This window comes from Ictidomys tridecemlineatus, chromosome 2 (genome assembly GCF_052094955.1).
Source record: "Ictidomys tridecemlineatus isolate mIctTri1 chromosome 2, mIctTri1.hap1, whole genome shotgun sequence".
Lineage (NCBI taxonomy): Eukaryota > Metazoa > Chordata > Mammalia > Rodentia > Sciuridae > Ictidomys > Ictidomys tridecemlineatus.
The window spans coordinates 73,650,202-73,675,939 of record NC_135478.1 but is presented as its reverse complement, the minus strand read 5'-3'; the positions used below and the strand labels follow the sequence as shown (position 1 = coordinate 73,675,939).

The 25,738-nt window shown below is 47.6% G+C and overlaps 1 protein-coding gene across 12 annotated transcripts in view; it reads right to left on the bottom strand.

Moving 5' to 3' along the window:
- Nucleotides 1-25,738, bottom strand: part of Cabin1 (calcineurin binding protein 1) — a 140,569-nt gene that overhangs the window by 33,879 nt on the left and 80,952 nt on the right. For 9 of the 12 annotated variants that reach the window (XM_078038883.1, XM_078038885.1, XM_078038878.1 and 6 more), the window contains 3 exons: nt 24,662-24,844; nt 18,974-19,305; nt 9,614-9,727 (listed from right to left, as the gene is read on the bottom strand). In XM_078038883.1, coding sequence (XP_077895009.1) covers nt 9,614-9,727; nt 18,974-19,305; nt 24,662-24,844 — 629 coding nt within the window. The remainder of the gene's footprint in view (nt 1-9,613; nt 9,728-18,973; nt 19,306-24,661; nt 24,845-25,738) is intronic. The other 3 variants (XM_078038882.1, XM_078038884.1, XM_078038881.1) reach the window with 2 other exon arrangements.

The following is a 25,738-nucleotide window of genomic DNA, read 5'->3' as shown; positions in this document are numbered from 1 at the left end:
TCGTGTACACCGTTCCTTTGTTCGGAAGCTGGGCCTTGTTCTATCCTTCACAGGCACATCCCCAACACTGACTTCATGTCTTTTTCACACTGTCTGCTCATCTTTGGGTGAAGGCATCTGAATTCCATGAGGACTGAGTGCTTAGTCAAGTCTGGCGGCCTAGCCAGGCACAGTGGCACACACCTGAACTTGATCACAAGTTCAAAGCCAGCCTCAGCAAAAGCGAGGCGCTAAGCAACTCAGTGAGACCCTGTCTCTAAATAAAATACAAAACAGGGCTGGGGATGTGGCTCAGTGGCTGAGTGCCTTTGATTTCAATTCCAGATACCAAAAAGGGGCAGGGGGAAGTCCTGGGGGCCTCAAAAAGCATATGTAAAATGTGATTCCTGTTGGGGGCTCAGGCAGGGCCTGACATGAGAAGCTATTCTTGGGCAAGGAGGCTGCCAACCTGGGGCAAGACTGGGGGTGAACTTGAGGAAGCTAGGTGCAGAGATCCTGTGGGGAACATAAATTGAAGAATGGCTTCCACAAGCAGGTCTGAACAGGCCTGAGGAAGGCACTGAGGGAGGCCAAAGGCCTGTGGTCAGGATGGTCAACAGGATGCCATGCAAGGGAGGCTGGAGTGTGGAGAAGACTTATGGTATCTACAAACTGGGGGCAGCATAGCCCCATCAGCCCTGTTCAAAGCAAGGGAGGGACAAGAGACTATTATTGAAAGGAGGAGGGGGAAAGTGGGACAAAGACACAATTTGCCATTCTTGCTGTCCCTCCTATCACATACCCACAGCAGGCAACACAAACAGAAAAGAGAGCTGAGAGGATGCCTCTGAATTCCCAATGACACAGCAGCTAAGAAGGGTGTAGGACTTGAAGTCAAACAGACTAGAATCCCAGAATGGCCATTTGCTAGCTGTGTGATCTTGTGGTATTTCCTCAGCTTCTATACTTTCAAGGGGGTACAATACCATCAGTACTCTGCAGGGCCCTGGGTCATTGTGCCATGACCACTAGCAATTGCTGCTGCAGAAACATACTCAGCAACACCCTTCTGACAACACTAAGAAGATATGCAAGCTTTGGAATGAACTGCAATAGGGCCTCAAAATGGGCAGAGGATAGAAAAGGGCTTTTATCATAGCCTTTGGAGACTACTGGTAAGAATTTCTATGTCTCTACTGTGGGGACAATAATAGTACCTAAACCTCCCAGATATGTTATGGGAGACCAAAGGATGCACCCCCAAATAAACCCTCCAATGAGATTGGTCCTACAATAGCTGCCCTTCCCTGATAGTCCCCTAATAAGACCAGGCTGGATCAGGCAAAGATGTTCTGGTGCAGTAGCAAATGGGGCCTCTACTGTTTCTGCTCCTGGCCTCAGGAGCCCCAGCCCTGAAATGGGCCTGGGTGAGGTGGCTACCATAGAGAGGTGGCACAACCCCAAATAGACCTGGTGCCCAAGTTAGCCTACAGTGCTGTTCCACTTCCAAAAGCAGATCTATTAAACACCTTAGTCTGATCCATATTACATCCCCCTTCATTGGCTTGGAATCCCAACCTCATCTCCTAGGGAAAGGCTAAATGCCCATGTCCTTCTGTTCACTGCTACCCCATCCTTCCCATTCAGCCAATAGGTAACACTCCTGCCTAGGGTAGCTGGGCCAATGACATGAAGGTACCAGCAGACTCCTGCTTTTCTCCTTTGGGTGGGTTTGCTGGTCTCCATGCATGGGCTTCAGTGTTAGACACTGAGGTTGATGCCCATCCTCCAGCACAGACTGGTGATGGGACCTTCCAATCTTGAGGGTTGGCCTGCAGATCTGAGCCTTATTGATAATATAGTGGGCCCAGGACCTGATCCATAGCAGGTGTTCAGTAGGTTAATGCACTTCTTAAAGCATGGGCATAGGGACAAGTAGTGATATAAGTAGAACTAGTCACAGCTGGTTCTGAGTGGGGAGAAGGTGATATAGGCCTGAATGAGGGAAGGCATGGGGTTATTATAACTCAGGCTCTTCCTATCCTGATGTTTCTTAGTCCTGATCGAGAGGGTGGGCAGAAAGTCCTCATACTGAAGCTTTTGGGGCTTGTTTACCCCTGGCTGGCTGCCTGGGGTGATGGTAGGTCTTAGGGATTAGATAGAGACTAATACCTCTTATCCCTAGTTTGCGACTTGGCCTTTACTAATATCTACCCACAACAAACTCTGAACTTGGGGCTGGTGTCTGGGGACAGAGTGGTCCATAGGCCCACTAGGCATGGTACCTCTTAAAAGTAGGAGGGATAGAGGCAGAGAAGAAGCAAGTCTGGCCTAAGGTGATGGGGGAGGCAATGAGGGATCTGGCCCTTCAATAGGAGGTAAAGGCCCTGGATACCGGCCACAGCTGAATTCCTGGGTACATGAACTAGGATACACTGATATGCCTGTTATCCCTTTGTTCTAAGGCTGCTACTTTCCAGTTATTCACCCCAGGTAATTCTCTTGGGGGTGAGCTGGAGGAGGCATTGTGAAGACAATAGCAATGCTGTTTTAGATGAAGTCCCCAGGTCGGGTGGGGTCCATAGGCTGTGTTCTGCCTGGCTCTACTGGTCTCCATCTGGACTGCTGGCTCTTTCTGAAGGGGAATGGCACTAGCTGAAGCCTGGCCTGAAAAGTGGGCCTACTGTACCTGGCATCTACTCGCCAGGTGGGAAGAAGTAGGGATTCTCCCAAGGCCACAAGAGCCAACTGGTAGCAGTTAAAATAGAATGGATGTGAGTGATTCTTGTTGAAAAGAATGGAGTCCTGGGGGCCATGAAGACCTTTTCTCCTTCCCTCTAGCTCTGGCAAGTGGTCAATCCCCCAGGTGGCTGCTCCACCAGTAGGGGGGCAGCCCTTCCTTCCCAAGACTGCATCAAAGCCCTTAGTGGATACTTATGATACAGGGTAGGGACTACACAGAGCACACACACTTAAAAGAATCAAAGATGGGATAGGGGTGGCAGATGCCAAGTAGGGCCATGAAGATGGCAAGAAGCAGCCCCTGAAATAGGCCAAGAAGCAGGACAAGGACATGGTAAGGAAGATGTGCTTTCAAGCAGGAACATAAAGAGGAACAGAATAAATTTGAGGAGCTAAAATTAAAAGTCACAGGAAAGGACCCTGGCCATGAGTGGAATTAAGACATCTGGCAAAAAGTAAGGTCGTTCTTTGATACTAAGATGATGGTGACCATTGATTCCATTGCTATTTAAATATCAGGGTCCCTGCTATAACATCTTGCCACCTATAGCTAGAATGAAATGCTGTCTTGGAGTCTGTTTTAAATTTAAGAATAAACTTTTGTTAAAAAAAATAGATACAAAGATAGCTCATGATAACCATATTTCCCATCAATTTAAGTGGCATAGACTCAGGACAAATAGAACCAGCTGAGCCTGTGTGGGAGCTGCCAGGAGAGAAAACTTCAGAGCCTAGTCAAAGAAAGGGGACTGGCCTCAGGCCAAGTCACCTGGGAAGCACAGACTGAAACCACCCAAGTTCCTCACCATACCCCACATATGGGCCAAAATGAAAGACATCGGTGATTGAGGGCTGGGGGTGGAAGAGGGAATGCTGGAAAGAGGGAAACTAACCCAGTACTGTAGAACCATCTGGTAATTTGTGGAAGCCCTGGAAATAGAGGGTCTATATCCTGGTCTGTACTTCTAGTCATTTGTTCACAGAGATGCTAGAATAGGGGAGGAAGAAGATGTAAGGAAACGGTGTGTTTGTACCAGTAGAGAAATACCTATGTATTCAAAAGAGGGCAGGTAAACAATCTGTGGGATGGTCAAACAGTGGAGTGCTATGCAGCCATGGCCAAGAAAGAGGGAACATGACCTGTATCCAGAGGCACCAATTGAAGGCCTGGCCAAGCAGAAAAGGGCCTATGTGATGGCAAAACAGCTATGTCTGCATCTTATGCAGCTCCACTAAAACCAGGGTAGGCCTTGAGCCTCAGGATGTCCTAACCATGCATAAATCAGAGTCTCTACCAGCCCCTGCTTCAATCCCACACCTTCCAGCATCAGCACTAGACTCTGGGATCAGTGGAAGTCCACTGGGATTCATGGAAAATCCCTGAGGCTCCATGTGAGATGACCTCCAGTCCTAGAAATGAATTGTGCAATATGCTGAGGACTTTCATCTACCTGTCAGGACCACCCTGCCCAGGGGCAGTCCTAGGCCTTGTGTAAGGCCAAGGAAGGGATGCGGTATCCCAGAGCTGAGTGTATATGTGATCAAAATCTGTTTGTTTGTGCTTTTTGGTGACTCTAGGTTCCAGAGACTGCTGGTGGCTATGGAGGAAGCACCACATACAGGGTAGTCACAGAAGCCAGCATCTTCCCTCTGCTCTCTTAAGTTCAGGACATGGGTACTGCCCACCCCACACAGTCTCAGAAGTAGGAAGCAGTGCCAATCTGGCCTGCAGCTCCCTTTGCTTCTTTCACAGAGACTGGAAACTGAACTGAAATAAGAAAAAGCCCTGCTTGCTAAAATGAACAAACATTTTGGGGAAGAAGGGAGAGCCATCTCTGGCTTGGTTACTATGGGAGATTATTTCTGAATCAACTACAAGATAGGGAAAGGGGTTCACTCTGGACAAAGTAGCTTGGCCCCAGCCCCCACAGGCTTGCCTTCCCAGGGTGCACTGCTTGCACAGGAAGCCCAAGAAGTTTCTAGGGACCCAGAAACAAGATTTTACTTCATTGGAATGGACAGTCACCCAGAAACACGTGCCATCCAACTTGGCATGTGCTTTTCTGGCCTCCTCTGCCCAGGGAAGGATAAACCCCTGGTTCCATTCTCTGTAGCCCCTTTGGACTTGACTGATAAAGGAGAGGGACTATCCTATGCCTACAGGTGCAATTTCAGTCTCATTGCCTCCCACCCCAGGCCTCTGTGTCTTTCCTGGACTTCCTTTTCTGTACAACTGGCTTAAGATCTTTGAATCACATGGCCAGTGCTTTTTGCCAGCCCTTCCTGAGGCTTTGAAAGGTTGGGCAATAGTGTCCTGGGTGGCCCTAACCAACAATATCCAATAACTCTGGCTCTGTTTTGGCACAGACTAGACTATTCTGCTGGTAAGAGAGGACTGGTGAAAAGGGGGCCTTTGCTGGGGATGTCAGCTTATTGTGGTTTAGGAGCCTCAGCCCAGGAGCTTTGGCATGCTCCTGCCTTAGCTTGAATACCCACAAGCAGGATTTTCCACAGCAGAGATCAGGTGGCAGGAAAAGGCTAGGTGGGGAGCTGTTCTTTCTCTAAGGATGCTGGTTCAGTCAGTGTACAAAACAGTGGGAATGAATATGCACAAAGTTTATTCCTCCCTCACTCATCCACAGGTCCAACCCACACCACTGGGCTTAATGCACACCATGTCTGCCACTGCAGGGGACCAGACAACAATAGGGCAGGTCCCACGTGCAAGGGCTGGGGGTGGAACATTTCTTGTCTGGAATGTTAGAACCTAAGGTCCCATTCACCCATGTCCCTTAGCATCCATTCTTTCCCAAGAAGGCTCAGTCACTTACCTAAGGGAGGGTCCAGGCTGAGGAGCTTCACAAGGATGCCTCTAATCCTGGCCCTTCTGGAAATCCATATGCAACAAAATGAAATTAAACCCCTATCTCTCACCATGCACAAAACTCAACTCAAAGTGGATCAAGAACCTAGGAATTAAACCAGAAACCTTGAGTCTAAAAATGAAAAAGTAGTGCCTAATCTTCATCATGTGGGATTAGGCTCCAACTTCCTTAATAAGACTCCTATAGCGCAAGAATTAAAATCAACAATCAATAAATGGGATGGATTCAAACTAAAATTTTCTTCTCAGCAAAAGAAACAATCTGTGAGTTGAATAGAAAGCCTACATCTTGGAGCAAATTTTTACCCCTCACATATCAGATAGAGCACTAATCTCTAGGGTATATAAAAAGACCTCAAAAAGCTAAACACCAAAAGTACAAATAATCCTGACCCTTCTCTCCTGCCTTCTTCCTAGCTAAGCAGCACCCTGACCTTCCATATGGCCTATAACATCCAACAGAGGCCCTGCAGAAAGGCCCTGAGGGGCTCTATCATAAGCCTTCTGGGTCTTGTGGCAGGGGCCAAAGATCTCCCTGTCATCTACTGTATTCAGCACTAAATAGACCAGACAATGTGCTTGGAAGCCATCTATCAAAGGAAACGAGTTGAAATCTATCCAGAAATTCTCCATAAGCACCTTCTCTGGGTCAGGCTCGTCCAGACCAGGAGACTCACACAACATAGCAGCAACACAAGAATACATGCCCTAGGATGCTGTGAGAGCAAATACAGGGCCTATTCATGTGCTCACCCAAGGAGAGGGCAGCAATTGCTAAGAACAAAATGGCCTGAACTTCTCACATGGAAACCCAAGATTTCACGTCAGTGAAAAGAGCAAGCTGCCGGAGAACACACATTATGACATATTCACATATGCACACATACATGTTTTCAGAAACAGAACAGTTGTGCTCTTACTGAAGCACCTCTAAGAAGGGCACAGTGCCTGAGGTGGGCAAACAAGGGGATGCAGCTCCTCTATGTATCTGTCTGTAGTGACAACATGGTCCTATATGACTCAACACAATTTTCAAAAATTGTCACTAAAAATATAATGGGAAGGTTTCCCACCTTCTGTTGGGATAGATGAGGGGGCTGCCTAAATAGTTGGGTGAATGGCACTGAGGCTGGGAAGCATGAATGGTCCAGGTCAGTGGGCCTGGAAGAATGGCAGGCCAGGGCATGTGATAACCCTGCCCCTCAACCTCTACCTACCTCCTTTTAAGGAGGAAATCTCCTTAAAAGAGCTGGTCCCCACTACCTCACTTTTGCCTTCCCTAGAACAAAGCAGTAAACCCCATTGCACACAGGAGGGAAGGTAGGCTAGCTAGCTCACCCTGACCTACAGCTGGCCTTGAGCTTTTAGAAGTAGACTGGGGAAATCTTAGTGGGTCCAAAGACAATTACTGAGCCTTGAAGGATGTCCTCAGACATAGGAAATAAAGGACAACTGTGAGATGGGATTCCAGAGCTCTGTCTTTCAAGAGACATGTTTTTGTCCCAGTAGTGTCTGAGGGCTGTCCTATATATTCCTCCATCAACATGTTAGTAAACAGTTTCCTCACACCTAGTAAAAGACATTGTACAGAATTGTGTGCTGACTGCTCAAGGTCTGCCCAGCACTTCCTGCCATGCTGGGCACCAGGCTAAAAAAGCAGATGGGGCTGGGAGGGATGCTGAGGGAGTAAAAACAGCAGGTTGCTGGAAGAACAAGCAGCTGACCCAGAAGAGGGAAAAACCACTCAAAACACCAGTCCAGCTTTCTACAGAGGCTTCTGGCTGATACAACCTCTGAATATGTTTCTGTAGGACTCATTTTCTAGAAGTTCTCAGAAACTATGAGGGAACTTGCCAGGAGTAAGCCTAGTGGGAATGGGGCCTGGAGCACTGGGCCCCAGCTCAGATGTGCTCCATTTAACCCAGTACCTGAGGTACCAGTTTCCTTAACTTCAGCATTAGAAAGGCTGAGTGCCTCACCCATGAGGCAGGCATGAAGACTGGGCCTCTCCTTCCAATATTTCTGCACTGTCTTTAAGGGCAAAGCACCAATAGTAGAGGAGGAAAGGAAACCATTTTCTTGAGTACCTACCATGTGCCAGATTCTGGATTAGGAATACCACCCCATCATTTAACTTGGTTCCTACAATTACTCTTCAAGGAGAGGCAAGGTAATAGAAACCCACTTTAAAAGGTATGTAAACCCAAGAGCTCATGGTAATTAAAAAACTTGCTTGGTCTATCAACTGCAGAAAAATGTTACCAAATGGGTACACTTTCAATTAAAAAAGAACCAATAATCCAACAGACAAATGAACATGAGTAGAACTAAACAGAAGTTAAAATTTAACATGATATCATCATCGTCAATCTCACTCATAATACAAGAAACATGATAGATAGCATTTCCATCTACTTAAGAGCAAATATTTCCAAGTCAGTAATATAGAATTGATGAGGTCTGAAAACGTGAGTCTAAAGGGAAAGTGGGCCAGTTCTTTGGAGAGTGGTTATCTACTTGAAAGATATCATACTCTTTGTCCTAGGAATTTGATTTCAGTTTTATCCTATAAATGGGCTCCCACAAATGTAAAATTAGGTATATATTAAAACATTATAGAAACAAAAGATTGAAAATAATGTAAATGCCCATCAATAGGGAATAGGCAGATAAACTATCGGGCATTCATATTTTAGGAGTCCTGTGCAGTTATTAAAAAGACTGAGCAGGCTAGGCATATAGCTCAGTGGGAAAGAATTTGCTTAGCCCTGAGTTTGATTCTCAGCATCTCAATCAATGAATAGAATGAGCAAGTGCTAAACACTCTTCAAGAGATGCTCTTCAATGAAAAAACAGAAGGAGGGCACAAATATGTATTTTTACTTCTTTAAAATGCAAACTAGCTTACAAAAGGCAGATGACCTCTGGAAGGACACACATGGGACAAAGAACAGTAGCTCCTGTGGGATATGGCTATGGCCTGGGCATGTAGGTGAGAGCATGCTTCTTTTTCATGGCAAATTCCTTTGTACCATGTTGCTTGATTACCAAAGACAGCTACTATTTGTATATAATACCAAAAGAAAGAGGTGCACAGATGTAGGACTCCCAGGTTCTGGAGTACCAACCAGACTCAGAAGGTCACAGTCTGAGACCTAGCCAGATGGGACCTGAGAACCAACTTCTGTCATATCCTCTAAGAACTGCCTTCTTAGCTCCAATTCAGGCTGACTCCATTTTTCAGTTTCTCTATGAATATTGGAAAATCAGGAAAAAATACATAAGAAACAAAGGAGAGAGGGACTGTGTGACTTATCAAAGCCACTCAGCTGGGATCTGGCCATGCTAGGAAGGGTGGTGGAGGATGAATGTGGAGTTGGAGGTAGAGGAGTGAGGGGCCAGTTGTCTGTGAAAGGCAGAACAAAGAGGAAGGGTTTGGCTTGGCAGGGTATCAAGGAAGACAGATGTGGGCTTCTGGAATGGGAGGCAGACAGGCCTGGGCAGTAGGCCATTCTTGCCTAAGGAGTGGGTTTCCACTCCACATGGAATGGCAAGGCTAAAAGGGTACTGAAGGCCCAGCATTGGGCAAACTTATTCTCTAAGCAGTAGAGTCACCTGTAGTCAGAATCTCTTGGTGCCCAAGACCACAAAGTGGGAGGTGGAACTGCTCCAGAGGGATCAGGGCTGTGACCTAAAGCCCTTCTCACCACTGCCCGCCTTATTCCAGAACACCTGGGACTCCAGAGAACACACCAGGGTCATCCATTCTGCTCTCACTGCAGACATCAAATCAGGGCACAGAAGGGACAGTGATTTGCCAGAAGTCGCTCAGCAATCAGCCCCATGCCTGAGTCTGGTGCACTCTCACCTGCGCCACCCTGCTTGTCCTCTGAAGGTGCTGCAAATCTGTAGCCCTGGGAATGCCCGCCCAGGAGGCTGATTCATGTGCCTTCAATAAAAAGCAGTGGCAGCAAGAAGCCTCAGAAATCAACAAGGCAAAGTACTCACATTGAAGAAATTGGTCTTGTTCCTCTCACAGAAGAGCCCCTGTGCCGGCATGTGCTGCAGTTGTTGCCATGGGATACTGCTGCCTAGCAACACATCTCGGGCCCACTGGAGGTTCTGGGGAAACAAGAAGTAGGTTGGAAAGGAGTGTGTGGGCTGTTCAGGGCGCCCAGGGGGAAGGCAGGCAGTCCGCTCCTTCCTGGCTGCACTAGCAAACTGAGATGAGCAGCAGTTTGCAGACATCGATCCCACAGCTCCAGGCAGTTCTGGCCATGGGCTTTGACCACTGAGCTATGGAATGTATTTCCAGAACTGATTTCTTATCTAGTAGAGCTGACTGAGAGGAGAAGTGGGGCCTCAGATTGCTCAAAATGGGCACAGAGGGACTCCTCCCTTTAACCAACCCTGAAAACCTGCCACGTGGACCCAGTACCCATTTGCTACTGGGGGGACCCTCCTACTACCCCCAAAAGCAGCTCTGACTTGTTTATCTGAAACCCCTACTCACAGCCAGAGATAAAGCTGCCTTAGACTCAAAGGGCTGGCAATAGTGCTCAGGCCCAAGATCCCTGAGGAATGGTGCCTCTGTTGAAGGTGGGGGCAGGGAGAGAGGATGGGCATGGATCTGGCTTCCTCAAACTTTCTCTGGGGCCTTTTTACTAGCCTAGAGAGGAATCCTTTCTCACCAGCTTCCTAGCCAGCATCCTTCCCTCTATGTTCTGTACCACAGTGTGCTTAAATAGTGAGAACTAGAACCCTGGCCATACAGCCCACCATAGGGCAGTGCTACCTATCCTACAGGGGAGGTACTGCAGGGAGCACAGCTAGGCCTGGACCCCCATCCTTTCTATCATACCCACTCTCTCAGGCCAATCAGTCCTCTCCTCCCCGTTAGGCCCCTTGCTTATCTTTCTTAGCACTGGGTCTACACTTTCATCATCTCATATTCCATCTGCTCCCAACACCCTCTTATTTCTTGGCCTACAAGCCTGTGCTGGCCAGGCTGACTTACTGTTATCTCCATCATCAGGTTAAGAAAATTATAAATCCAGACTCTTGGCTTGCTGGTTGTGAGGCCCATGCTTGCTAGCCTCTGAGCTTCTGACACAGAGGGCCATGCCCAGCAGGCTGTTCCCTAACATCAGGTAGGACCTGCAGCTGTATGGAGGTGGGCCACACAAGAATGAAGGCTTGGTATGGTCAAGGTAAGGTCCCAAGTATGCATCTCCTGGATGACATATTCATGGCAGAAAAAAAAAAAAATTGGCTCTTCCAAGGAAGTCTGAGGGAGAGAGCCACCTCCCAAGGGAAGACTGAATGGTTAAGTCCAAGTATTAATTCCAAGGCCAATTTCTATGGGGACAAGGCCTGACTTTCAGAGTGGGTGAAGGACCAGGCTCTCTTAAAGTCAAGGCTGCCTTGACTAAGCAGTACTGAGGCTCTGTCTGGTCTAATTTAACATGCAGGCAGGATTAGAGAGCTGTGGACAGTCCAGAATGCCAGGGGGAGGGCAAGGATAGTTCCTGTCAGACAAGACAGAGGACACTCTGTCAGCATGGCCTTGCATATGGAAGGCTTGGTGCCTGCTCAGACACTAGTCTGACATGCTGAGATCATGTGCAGTCAATTCCAACTGAATAGTGAGGGGAGCCTCAAGTAGAAAATTCTATCAAGGATCACATTGGAATCACTCTTACTGAGCTCAGCTGCTATCAGAGCTTCCCAGCTGTAGCCATGGCCTACTAAGATACTTTTCCTCTCTTACCCTCAAGGCCTTTCCAGGGCTTCAAGGCCTGATGACTGCATCCCTTCATGGTGAATTGAAGGGGTTCTCCAGTAGGCAGTAGCCCCATTTGAGGCCCAGAAGCAAGAAGAGGAGGAGGGTTATCTTAGTAGCAAGTTCTTAAGACACCTGAGTCAGGCCCCTAGATCAGGAGCACAGGACTTGTGAGAAATGTCCAGAAGACTTGTTAAGTAGCAGCAGTTTGGGGCAGGAGATGTAATAACATGGCTTAAAGAAGCATCTCTATAGTAGCCATCTTTTCCTATGAAAACCAAGAAAAGAAGGTCCCAACAAAGACTTCCTTCTGGCTAGGGACACTAGAGAAAGTAGCCCTGGGGCCAGGGTAGACAGGAGAAGATTGCTTCCTGATCTGGGCACTTCACTACAGGTCCCATAGTCACAGAATGGGAACCCACACTGTTTTCCACCACTCTACAGCTTCTGTAGTGACAACTACACCAAGTGGCCTTTCCCCTTGGGATGGATTAGGGAGGAGGGAGGAATCAGGAGGAAGGCAGTGAGAGGTTTCAGGACACTTGCAAAAAGTACTAAAAGCATTGGCCTGTCAAATCCAACCTGGATTATCAATTAGTCTCTGATAGACTTGGCCACTATGCACTGGTGAAGAGTGCATTTCTCCAGCTGTCTCCAAGGCCCACCAGAGAAAGAGCCAATTAATAGTGAAGGCACAGAGTATCCAGACAGCTCATGGGAGCTTTAGCTAATTTGCATCTGACACCTTGGATGGGAGCTGACAGGGTCCAGGAAACCTGTTGAGGGATCTGGCAGGTGCCAGACTGGTGGAGTGAGGAAGGGAAAGAGTCTGTGTTAGGCCCTTTCTGGACTTCTGTGAGAGGCAGTGGTCCTCTGACATACAGTTTACCCTGCAGCTTCATAGTATCTCAAGGTGAGGCAAGGTGACCATAATGCTGCCCAGGCTGAAAACAACACCATAACTTCTCATCACAGCTAACAGTAAACTGTCAACAGTTTACCAACGAGGAAACCCAGGCTGAAGATTCAAGGGCTTGCCTGAGCTCCCAGAGCCAGGAAGTGACAGAGATAGCTTCACACTTCGGTCCATGCCAGAAAGACTCTAAGGACTGGGCTCTTTCCTTGCCCATCCAAAGGTGAGCAAGTCACATTACAAACCTGTCTGGGCATGTGCTGAACTGGCCACAGTCTTCTTTCAAGCCTCATGCAACCTGTTACAAAGCACTGGCCCATACCTTTAGGAATGGGAAGAACTCCTTGAAGCCACTCACCAGATGAAAGCACACATATCTTCCTGGGTTTTGTGAGCCCTGAAGCCTGTGCATAGACCCCACTGTAACAGAGGACAGGCTGAGGGGTGGCTGATGAGAGGCAGAGAGAAGAATCCTGAAAGTATATGGGCACCTCAATGACTTCCTCCATACATCATTTGTACCATCCTAGCTCCCCAGCAGAAGGCAGAGGACCTTCTAACTCTCTTGCTTGAAAATCTTCAGGCTGTATTTCCCTTAAAACAAGGGCCAGCTCCATGCCTCAGTTTTCTTGCCTACACACCAGTTCATCTTCTCCCTATTCCCCTATTAGATGGTCCTCTAGTCCCACTTGCCTCTGCTCCCACTTGAGTCCCTACAGGTCCCTCAGCCTGGTGCCATCTTGCCTGACCCCCACCTAGCCTCCCACAATACTGTCCCCACAGCGTCACTGCCACCTTGTGCAGTGGCACTGACAGGTTTGCTGTCAACCCCATGAGGAGAGGGCCATGGACTGACTTGTTCACTAGTGGCTCCTCAAAGGGTTAGCTATCAGTTTAGAGCCCACAGAGGGGATGCAATAGATATTTGTGGGGAGCATAAAATGAAGATGAGCAGGTTTCATGCTTTCAGAAAACGGAAAAGAAATCTGGATGCAGTGGTATATGGCTGTAATCCCACAGACTTGGAAGGCTGAGGCAAGAAGATCATAAATCAAGGTCAGCTTGGGCAGTATAGTGAGATCTTGTCTCATAAATAAAAAGGGATGGTGATGTAGTTCAGGGGTAAAGCATGCCTGGGTGCCATTCCCAGTAATAAATAAATAAGTTAAAAACAAACAAACAAACAAATAAATAAATAAATAAAATGGGAAAGAAGAAGACATCAGGCCGAGGGAACAATCTGAGGCTCAAAGGCAGGAAAGGGCCAGCAGTAGATCAGGGAAGGAGAGGACTACATATTATGTGCCTAGAAAGAGGCTGGAAACCTTCCATAAACTAAGTTTCTGAAACAAGGAAGAAACATGTCAAGTGAGGCAACAGGGGGCCAGAGGGCATGAGTAGGGCAGCCTAGGCCCCACTCAAAGCCAGGGTGCTCAGCATTGGGCTTCCCCTAGTGAGACAGTCCATGACTGCAGGGTTTACTTCAACTGTCTGCTTACTAACATGCACCACCCTATCATTAATTGTCTCAATACATTACCCATTGGGCTAACTGCCAGAGTTCTTGGGAGCCCCTAAGGATATCCTTTCATACAGGACATCAAGGCTTGGAGCAGGGTAGCCTATGTCTTTAACTATACCAAGAGTTCTACATGAAGTAGTGATTTAGCAATGATTGCTAATGGCAGGAAACAGGAGAACTGGGCTACTGTCCTTGGGGTGTGAGAAATAGAAAGTCTGGTGGTCTATTTTCAGAATATAGTATTTTAGCCTTAATTGGGATATAAGAGCCAATCATAGCCATTTTGAGATCCAACTATAGCCACTGTAACTTATAGCCCTTCCCTTAGCCCACCCTAATTTTAAAATTAGCCAATTGTATAGATTGTAACCCCAAGCTCCTCCTTTCAGAGCAAGGGACAGTGCTTCCTTGGGGATAAAAACAGGTGGACTGCCCACCCAAGTGGGCAGAAGCAAAATTCGCCTTGTTAAGCTACATCTGAGCAGATGTTTGAGTCCTTGCAATACCCTGTTATCTCTAACAGGGGGTCACCTATAGTCCTACCATGTAGGTGGTTCTGATAAATGTGCTCTGCCTGTGTTTCTGCTCCCAGGAGCTCTCCCTCTGCTACAACCAATCACAGTGGTTCACTCACTGCTTAATGACCTCTTCTCTCACAAATCTATGAAAGACAGAGTAGGGCTCATAAGGGCCAGGTTCCATGACCCCTACATGGTGATACCAAGTGTAGGAACTACCTGGCATGCATCTGGGAGGAGGACCAGCTTCTCTGTGAGACAGATGGGACTCTGCAGAGTGGCCTTCTGCCTACCATGTGTGATAGCAGGCTCAGCTCTTTACCTGGCTATATCTCAGGAGTTGGTCTGATGAAAGGGATGGGGTTCAGGGGTTCCAAAACAATTAGAGGAATCAGGAATGGGTAGAAGTCCTGGCTTTAGCCTGTGGAGCCACCGCTGCCCGGGTTTCCCCAGGTTGAGGGGAATTGGTTGGAGCTTATGAGACAAGATCTTCATGGTAGGCAGAAGGCCACTCTGCAGCCTGCTATCACACATGGTAGGCAGAAGGCCAAGAGACTCTGGGGAACTCTGATGGAGCTGGGGACATTCACAAAGCTGAGGATACATCCTCACATGGATTTACCCAGCAAAATGCAGGACACCTCCATGCTCATCAGTAACTACATGAGGGTAAGAACAGAAGGATACATATATCCCAGTCCCAGACCTGGTGGTTTGATCCTTTTAATCATTGAAAAAAAAAATGTGATTAGACTTTACATGTTTGGAAAAAGCTAAACGTAAGAAATTGGAATACATTGATTGGCAAGGCTCTCTAAATTGACCCTTCACTGTCTTTACAGCAGCTCAAATATCTTTCACTATATATATATATAAGCTACATGACACCTCTGTTGCAATGGCTTGAAGTTCACTTGGAATGATGTCTCCACAATTCATCCTGCCTAACTAGGCCCCAGCAGGCCTCTGACCACACCCTCTTCCCCCTCCTTCTTGCCTATTACTTCCCACCAGACCCATTTCTATATCAAGGCAGGCATGCTGGCTGTGCCATCCACCTGGCAGCCTCTGCCCTGATGCCCCATGGCTGTCAGGTCTCCATCAGGTAATTCAGGTCTTTGCTTAGATAGGTCTTCTTTGACCTCCCTGACTCAATAGCCAAACTTCCTCCTCCATCTCCTTATACACTTTATTTTTCTTCCTAGACTCATCACTAGCTGCCAGTAGGCATGTTTTTCCTCTCTGCTGTCCTCCAGGTGCATACTGGCCTTTGGTAACCCTGCCCCAGGCAGGGAGTTCTCAGAAGGCCTGGCAGAAGAGCAAGCAGCCATGGAGATGCTGAGACCCCACCCTAATTAGAAGGGAAGAAAAGCTGTCGACTGCTTTACCAGGGAACCCTACCCTTCACCTTGTTATCACAATAACTCTATATGCATATCACCAGCATTCTCCTGGAACAGAATTTCACTGAGCCTCCAAAAGTTCCCACTATGAAGCCAGGATCTGAACCCAAAAAAGTGCAACCTCAGAACCCACATTCTTTCTCTCTCCTCAAAATCCTTATGAAACAAACCATGCCCTTTCTAAGGCACTGTGAAAGATCTAAGGGGCCAGGAGTCAACCATCAGGCCTGAGCAGGCTCTATCTGCTGGGTCCCTCTGAAGACTCAGACTTCTGGCACTCCAGTTGGCCACTGAGCCACAAGACAGCAACTAGAAAATGTCACTGTCAAGCCCACAGGCATGGTTTTATGAAGAAATGTGCTGTCTTCAAATATACACAGTGTGAAGTGTTTGTTACCAAATAACTATGTTTGAAAAGTGGTCATTGCTACCAGTTAATGGTTTGGAATTAGTCAGCAACAGAAAGAGCTGTGTCCCCAGATTTGTGGACAAGCTGCTACCAGCAGAGCTGACACTCAGGCCCTGTCCCCAGGACTCAGGCATATCCTGAGTAACAGGATGGTTTTAACTTAGGTTTTCAGTGGATCTAGATGCTAATAACCTGCCATTCAAGTTGGTGGTGTCAACTGGTGGCAAAGGTCCCTGGATAAAGCTGACAAAGAAGCCAATGGGAGCTGGCCCAGGCAAGCAATCAGGTTCCAGGGCATGCACTTGATGGCCTGGAGACTACCAGAAGCACATCTGGCTATGCCTGAGGTTCTGTGTTGGCAGTGTAGCTACAGAAAGGGAGAATCTGCCACAAAAGGGGTCTATCTCAGAACCAAGGCCAGCATTTCACTTCCAAAAACCAAGGAAACCAACTTAGGAACATAACTAACAGAAGAGTTGGAAGAAACAACTGTGCCAATTGTGGGAGTTGCCCAGGGCCACAGGCATCAGTGGGGCAGATAGTTCTAGGCAGCCTCTATCCCTACTAATGGGAATGGCTGGATCTACTGGGTCCATGAACCCATGGATGGTTCACGGACCATCACAGAGTGACCAAAATGACCTGGGGATATATATGAAGAGAAAAATGGGAAGACACACTTAAGGTAGACACACTTAACAGAGTGGGGGTAATGGAGCAACTGGGCCCTGAGTGAGGCCACTTGGGCCAATATCTGGCTTTGAAACCCAGCCCCATATAACATTGAGCCTGGGTTCCCAGATGTAAAGTAAAGGGGATATGATCTCTGCCATATAGGCCCTAAAACGAATAGTGCCTTAAAAGCACACAATCAAAAGTACATGTGCACAAGAGCCAGAAGGAATATTACACATGAAATAGCTTTCGTTTTAGACTGGTAGAAGTGTGGTTATCCCCCTTCTATTTTACTTTAATTTGACATAAATACCATTTTCTACTTTGAAAAAACTCATCAAATGAGGAGGACAGGATATAATCACCACAGCCTCTGCCTGGCACTGTGCTGAGCACTTAATGTATATCAGCTCCCTCAGGCTCCAAATAAAGTCCTTTAGCAGGAAGCAGAGGTTGGGTGGCTGGACATCATGAGGCCTGCATCGCAGCTCACCTCTCCTCCCAACAAATCCTGCATTCTCCCTCACTTCCACAGGTACTCATCCTTACAAACCATCTTGTTCTCCAAATTCCATTTTATCAACTCCTTTGGGGAAGGTACCCTGCAACAGCACAGGGGAAGGGTCTGAGCTTCAGCACCAGGAAGTGGTTGTGTCTTGTTCAGAGCTGACACTAGCTACATTGGGAAAGTAGGGGAACACCCAATGATGATTGCTAATGTTCCTCTCACTGAGACCCAAGAGGGCTCTTGCAGTGGGCTCTGCTATTCCCAAAAGGAACTAGGTAGAAAGTTCCTAAGGCAATGATCACATTGGGGTGGGGATGATGTCTCAGTCCTTGTCCCTCTGGTCTGCAAACTGCTTCATCAGTGAAGATACAAGATGGTTGGAGTTTATTAAAACCCAGGCCACTCTTGATATAGAAGGCCTGGCGTGGAGAGGTAAGGTCCACTGCCATGTGAGGCAGTGGTCCACTGTCAGGCAGTGAGTGGGCCAGGCTCCTATGTGGCATGAGCAGCAGCAACAGGCAGCGGGTAATGGAGAAAGCCATAACATGCTATTGTTTGCCAGCACACACTTCACAGAGGCCAAGGCCCTGAGGACAAGATCTCTTCCCTCCTCAGGCCTGCTGAGGCCAACTTTAAGGGAAACTGGTCAAGCCCTATGAGTGATCAGATACTGAGGGGATAAGGCATGTACCCTTTTGGATCTTTGAGCTAGTCTACCAAACAGAATTCTTTAAAGTAACCAGTGCTAAGTCAGGGTCTATCTCTCTGGCCAAATGCCTTTCCTGGTTCTTTAAACATCCTACAGAGAAAGTGGAAGGCTTGGGGGGTGGGGGCAACAGTAGGAGACCTCTAGGAGAAAAGCCTGAGTTCAGAGAGCCAAATCTCCCAAGGAGACCCCCACAGGCTTCTCTGCTTACCTGCCCATTCTAGCTGTCAACCACATATCTACTTTTGGGGGCTGCTGATCCTAGATAGACATTCTCTTTTTCAATTAGCCTGCTGCCAACCACTACTTACATCACAGGTCTCAGCATAGTTGCCTTCACAGATCTACTATACTACCCCCATGCCTGTGTCCTGTTATTTTCTCTGTAATATTGGTCAAAATGCTTTGCTTGCACATTTGAATGTTCTAAATCTCTTAGAACGTAGCTACATGGGGCAGGTGCCATGACCAGGTGCAATGTCTTTCCATTACCTCCTGGGTAAGTGTGGAGTGAGTGAAGGAAAAAAAGAAGTCACCTCAGTCTCTCCACAAATGCTAAATGCCAATAGAAGAGGTCTGGCTGGGAAGCCCTTGGGGGCACTTAAGCTTGAGGTACAACTGTTGCTTTCTAAAAGGAGCCAGAGAAGGCTGTCAACACCTAGCCCCCATGAAATAGCCTGAAGATTGTTGTGGCAGCTGTGCCTGGGGGGTGAACCCCAGGGAAGGCTGATGGTAAGGAAGCCACTGCAAGAGATAGTTGGAGGGCTGGGGCCTGGGACAAGTTGGTCCTGTCTCTGCAGGGCCATTCCCTCCTCTCCCATCCCTCCCCTGAGAGCCACCAGAGCCCTATCACAAAACTCCAATCTGTTAAGGTTCTACCTATCAGCCTTCAAGGATCTGTCTGTCCTGGAAAAAGATCCAAGTCCACTCACCCGGTGGGTCTTACTGTAGGTATAGAGGAAGGCCAGTCGATAGAGACTCTTGTAGTGCTGGGGGAAGCGGCTCAGGCACAGGCGGAAAGAGGCGATGCACTGCTCTGTGAGGAACTGGCGCTGTTCTTCGGCATCAGCTGGGAGCCCTTGGGGGAAGGCCATTGGCTCCCCTGGGGGTTCACCCCTCTTCTTCCCATCCCACAAAGCAGGTGTGGACACTGGGGCCTTGACAGGAATACAACCAGAGGCCAGGGGGTCTACAGCAGGTTTCTGGACTCCGTGTTCTGCAGCCCGGAAGCCTTCTGTGCTCTCTGAGGACTCCTCAGTCTTCCCTACAGTTGAGAAGCAAAAGAAAGTCACCCTGGTTTTAAGACCTGCTCATGCAGCAATCTATTAACAGTGGTGGAGGCAACTCAGTGAGGTGACTGGAAGAGTTGGTTCAGTGCCCATGTTGGACCCAGCAGTGGGAGGTGAAGGGCTGAGTGCTGGCTTTGCCACCATTGGTTTAGGCCTCTGTGGCCACATGGTCTCTTGTCCTGTGAAACAGGAGATCCCAGCTGGCATGCAGTAGAGGGGCCCAGAGGCTATAGAGAGCAGGAGTTATAAACTGGGATCTGATTCCTCCACGCTGAATATTTGGCAGAATAGGCTGTCCCACCTTCAGGGATGGTGTAGGTGCAATAGGAATGTGGCCCAAAGAGGGCAGATGCTATCACCACCACCATCAAATAAAAGAGCCAGGAAAAGTCTCATCAAGTGTCATATCGGTTCCTCTGCTCAGTATCTCAGCCCACAAATCTATTCAATATCACTTTCCAGGGCTCCAATGTAAATTGAGTGCTTATACACAGGCCCCAACTTGATGCAAGCCTGGAATATGACCATCCAGCCCTCCTCCATTAGGCACCTCAGAGTCAGGCAGCCGAAGAAACCCAAGTTGGGTACCAGGATGACAAGAGAGGCTGGGTGGCCTCAAGCTAATAGTCCCTGAGGTGCAGGTTCCTTAGCTACAGATTGAGGAGGCTATCTGGCTCAGGAGAAAATGATGGAAGGAAGTGGGGTGGGGACAAAGGCCAAAGGCCAAAGGGTCTTTGGCCGGTAGTTCCTTTAGCACTGGGAATTTGGCACATCTTGTACAACTTGCCTGGAAGGGGCCAGGGAGTCAGCTAACACCATCCAGTCTGAAGGCAGTATGCCTTCTGATTGACGCCCCTGACAGTGCTCTATCTACTGTAGGTGCGGCACTTGAAGTCTCTTGTATGGGCAAAGACTAAGGTCCTAAGGACCATGTTAAACACAATCAGGTGAACATCAGGTATGTGGCAAGCTTGGCGATCACTGCACTTCTCATTGAGACTGTGCTCCTCTCAGCTACCAGCCATTCCAGCTCCCCTGAGACCAGCTACTCAGAATACCTCCTTCAGTATCCCTGCATTTGCCCTGTCATTCTTTTTCCTAGAACCCTGCCTTCTTCTCTACCCTTCCTCACCCATTTACTTTTATCACTCAGTACCCTACTTGGTGTGGCCTCTCTTAGGCTTCCCCACCTCAGGATAGAGTTTGCAGAGTGACGGCATAAAAACATCTCCCCTCCCCAGTGGCCCAGAGCCTAACTGAGACCTTCTCTCTTTCACCATATGAAGCAGACTGAATGAATGAAAACCAGGAAGTCCTATTTGGTCTAGATGCTATAATCTCTCATGTGGGCTCAGGACGCTACTTAGGTCCCATAGCTTAAGGCTGGCATCATCTTGCAGGGGATACTGGCATTTTACATAAAAGTGTGCCAGGTTTCCAGTATGTTTGAAATGTGGCTCAACATACACTGTAAGAGTAATGGCTCTGGGCCTAGCCCTGAGGCCCCAAGGAAATAGAAAAATTGGATGATGATGCAGAGCATCCAGGGGCTCAAAAAAAGAAGGCACTAAGTTCTCAAACACAAAGACACAAGAATACAGTTTTTATTTAAAAAGAAAAAGAAAAAAAAGTAGGCAGAGGGCAAGAATTAAACCAAACAGAATGCAGAACACATATCTGAAGACACCCGAGAAACAAAGAAAACAGCAATCTCAAAGGGAGATAAAATTTGAGGAGAAATGAGGCAGTTGCCTCATCCACAGCCTCTATTTCCCACTGCTGAATGAGCCTCACAGGTCAACAGAATTCTCCATTTATTTGATGAAAGGAAGAGGGTCAGAAAAGTCAACAAAGCCACAAAATGCTTCCTAATCAGGAGGTTTAGTGCTAACCCTAGCTGCAAGAAGCTGGGAAGACTTCTTCCTCTCAATAGAAAGCAAGAGAAATGCATCCTTTGGTCACCTAGTCTTGGGTGGGATCTGTTGCTGACAAGAACAGTCAACAACATTATATAGGTGCCAAGGCCACCAGAACACAGGACCCCCACCAGAGTGAAGTAGTGGCTGTATACGGTGGGCTACCTGGGAAGGCTGGAAAGGATCTCTAGTAAAGCTTGTGGGCGGATGTGCATAAACAGCCCCCTGAATTCAGGGTCCTCATTATGGAAAAACTTGACCTGAGGTGGCTACATGTCTTGCAGAGATACCAACAGCAGAGAAGTCCAAGCCAAAATCTGTCCTGAAAGAAAGACCTCAAGTTTCTTTCTCCTGACTGATAAGATCTTCTTATCCAAATTCCACTAGTCTGAGATAAAAGCCCAGTAGGGGTGTTCCCCCAGAAAAGGTGAGCAGCCTTCTCCCACCTTCAGCACTCCTCACCCTGCCCTGCCCATGACTTAGGCCTCCATTTGATCAGGAAGGGAGAATATGTGGCTATAGTATGGCAGGTTGTGATGTATACTGCATGGGCCACACATGTTTAAATGTGAAATTGTGGGCAATGTTTTCCTTTATTAAAATATAAATCTTTCAGTAAAGATTTATATTTTAATAAAGGTTCCCATGTTCACATTCTGGACTGGTAAAGAAAGGGTAGAAGCAAGTTATGACCTTGAAATGGTAGGCTTGAAATGAAGTATCTTGCTTCCACAGACATGTTCTTCTCCTCTAAGCCTAGCTTTTCCTGGGAACTGCAGTGGTAAAACTGATCAACTTCTTCTTTTAGAATAGTTGATGTACCAAGGAATGCATTGAGTCTGTACCCAGCAGATAGGCAGACAGTACCTAGTGCTGAATGCATTATATTTTTTATTAAAAAAAATACAAACTCTGATCTTTGCAAAGGTGAGCTTCAGTTAGCTGCAGCAGTCATCTTTGCAAAGACTCCTTCCTCAAGCATTCTGGTACAGACCAGTGTGGAGGACAGCTCATACCCACAGGACACAGTAGGAAGAAGTACAGCTCAGAGCCAGGCAAGGTATGTTTGGCAGCTCTTTCCTGCTTCCCTCAGCACTGAGTGCCTGGTACAGACCTGCACCTGTTACATCCTGTTACTCAATAATGGACACAAAATATGTAAGCAAGGGCCTGTGCTCCACTACTTGGGCCATGAAGGAAGCAGCAGGTTGCCTATGAGGGCATGCCTGGAAGGTGAGGGGTATGTAGGACACTTAGGGCACATGCAGCACTGACCCAAGCTCTGGCTTTTTCAGGGAGGCCAAAAGCTGCTCAAAGGCTGAGGATGCAGCTCAGTGATAGAGAATTTGCCTAGCATGTGTGAGATTCTTGGTTTGCCTTAACTCTAGAAACAGAGGGACTCAAGCCTAGAGATGGTGGCCAGGACTATAGCCCACTAGGAATGCAGGGGAGAGTGTGCCAGAGGCTACCACTGGTCAAGGCCAAGCCTAGAGGAGTACTCAGCACTAGGTACTGTCTGGCTGTCTGCTGGGTACAGACTCAATGCATTCCTTGGTACATCAACTATTCTAAAAGAAGAAGTTGATCAATTTTACCACTGTAGTTCCTAGGAAAAACTAGGCTTAGAGGAGAAGAACATGTCTGTGGAAGCAAGATACTTCATTTCAAGCCTACCATTTCAAGGTCATAACTCGCTTCTACCCTTTCTTTACCAGCCCCAAACACTGTGGCTTGAACCACTGGAATGGAAGAAGCAGGATGCTTCTTATAAATCTAGAAAGGTCTGGACAAGCTAGAGTGAATCAAAGCCAAAATTCTTGCCTCAATCCCCACTTCACCCCACCGGGTCCCTCACCCCACACATGGTAGAGAGAAGCTCACAATGACAACAGCATCTATATCAGTTAACTGCTGCATGGGGCACAAGACAGAGATGATCGGTCTTGCTTGTCCAAGAGTAAAAATAATCTTGATTTTTAGGATCAGTAATGCTGTATAATAGTGTAGAGATGATAAATTACTTGTTCCTTCCCATTCTAAATTTCCTACAATGTTTTCTGTCAGTTTACAGAGTGTTGATATTACCTGGGGATAGCAAAAAACTACTTAGTGAGAAGGCAGGGCAGTGGCTTCAATTCCGAAGGGGAAGGTACAGGTAAATCCATCTGGCAAGTCCCCTGGTTCCATATCTCTTACCTGATGCTAATCGGGTCACTTTTTCCACCTATAGCAGATGTGGCCTCACCCCTTCAAAGGCTAGCATGGAGTAGAGAGCTGGATAAGGCCTTACCTCCTGCTCTGTTTCCATTGCCGCACCTGCAGGTGAGCTCCCAAATCTTAATCTTCCCATCTAGGATCAACACAGTGACTAGGCTATCATCCCCTTGCTCCCATCCAGTTCACCTGGAGAAGGCAGCACAGGATAGTGGCTAAGCCTGACCTCAGGCAAATGAAAAAATTTTAGGTTCTTTTTTTTAAAATTTTTATTAGTTATTGATGAACCTTTATTTGTTTTTATGTGGTGCTGAACCCAATGCCTCACACATGCTAGGTAAGCACACTACCACTGAGCCACAACCCTAGTCCCCCCAAATTTTAGGTTCTTCACCTGTAAAATGGAAACAGTCATACTGCTTTCTTCCTAGGGTGATTAAGAGGACCAAATGAGTTAAAGCAGTGTCTGGCCCAGGACAACCAAGAATAGAGTTGTTGTTGCTATTGTTTGGTAAGCACCTGTATGCCTGGCTCTCGACAGACTGGCTCTTGCCAGTTTTCAAAAATCCATGGCTGATCAGCTAAAACCTTAGAGTAGCACAAGAAATTCCCTGACCTGCCTGTGGTCTCCCAGCAAGCCCAGAGGTGGGGTTCTGCCCCCTGATTTCTACAAAAGGGGTCTGGGGATCCTAAGAGTGCTGGGTATATCCTGGACTTAAATCAGGGCCTTCTGTCTAGAAAAGGAGATTTTTTCCTAGAGCCTTGATGTGATTTAGACTAAAAAGAAAACACATTTTTGACATTTAGAATCTAAGGACTTTTTTTAAAATAACCATTTACCAAGGGAGAAAAAAATAGGGCATACTGACATTGTGGACATGGCTTTCCCAGGCTAGGCTGTGGGGGTCATAGTAACAACAACAAATGTCACTGAGCACACATGGTGCACCAGGCTCTGTGCCAGCACCTTCAGGAGCTGCCTTGTTTAATGAGAACCCTGAAAGTGGGCACTGAGATCACTACCATCTTACAGGGAGAACAGTGGAGGCCCAGAGAAGTGAGTAATTTGACCAATCAAGGTCCTAGGGCAGTAGCTAGAGGCATAAAGACAGAAGCCAGGCTGGACCTATGGTCTTCAGCTCTGCCGAGACTGCCACAGGACACCAAAACAGTTCTAATTTACTGACTTAGGTCTTCATACCTCTTTCATCTGTGGCCCCCTGAAGGTCTTTAGCAGTTGGTCCTGTTTGGGCACTGAGCATGGGCAACCTCTTCTCTGCATAGGGTTTCCGGGAGCCTTCCAGTGAGCTGGTGGGCTCGTTAAAGAAGTCCTGCGTTGAACTGGAGTCTGAGAGCGCCACGGCTGTGCTGTCCTGGCTTCGGTCTGGTGGGGAGAAGGAGGGAGAGAGGGCGGGAGCATGAGTCCACACCACTTCTAATATGGAGAGGTCTCCCCATGGTGAAATCTCCCTGCTGCTCTGGAAACTACCCTGCAAAGGAGATGGCCTGAGCACAGCCACTCTGACCCTGCTGAATCCAAAATATCCCAGAGGCCCCTGAGCCACTGCCAAAGGCACCAATCTCCACAGTCAACCTTCCTGAGGTTTCCCCAAACAGTGGTATTTAGTAAATGTTGTCATCAAGTGGTTCTGAGAAGTAAAAGACTCTGATTTATAGCATTTACTGATTTGTTTGGTATAAATATTCCCACCATGACCGACTGTAAGCTATCAGTGTGCTATTGGTGAACATGGAGGTGGGAAGAGATACAAAGTAGGCATCATTATATAGTATTTTTATCAATATAGAGATAATAGAAATAACATATGGGAAAGAATTAGGCAAATGTTTTTAACCTACTGTTAAAGGCCAGGTAGGGTCTAGAACCAGAGTCTAGATCTCTCGGAGTCACAGACACAAAGGGAGCTTGTACTTATTTCCTGGCTGTTCTCCTAGGGTTTCTCTAGGGACTGGTGTGGGAGGAAGACTAGGGGTACGGCAGAATGTATATGGGTACGAGTACCCCCTTCTGGGAGTGCAGACTTGGAGGGAGGAGCAGGAGCTGCTGTGGGAAAGATCTGAGTCTGACTTGGACTCTTCTTCTCTAAAGGTCAAAAGCCTCTGGCCTTGGAGGAATGGCAGCAAACTTTGTTACTTCATGATATAGGGGAAGGGCAAAGAAAACCCTCTGCCCTGAAGAAGGGCAGGAAACCTACTAATAGGGGAGGGGCAAATCACTGAGAAAGCCCCACCCCCAAGATGGAGGGACAGAGAGACT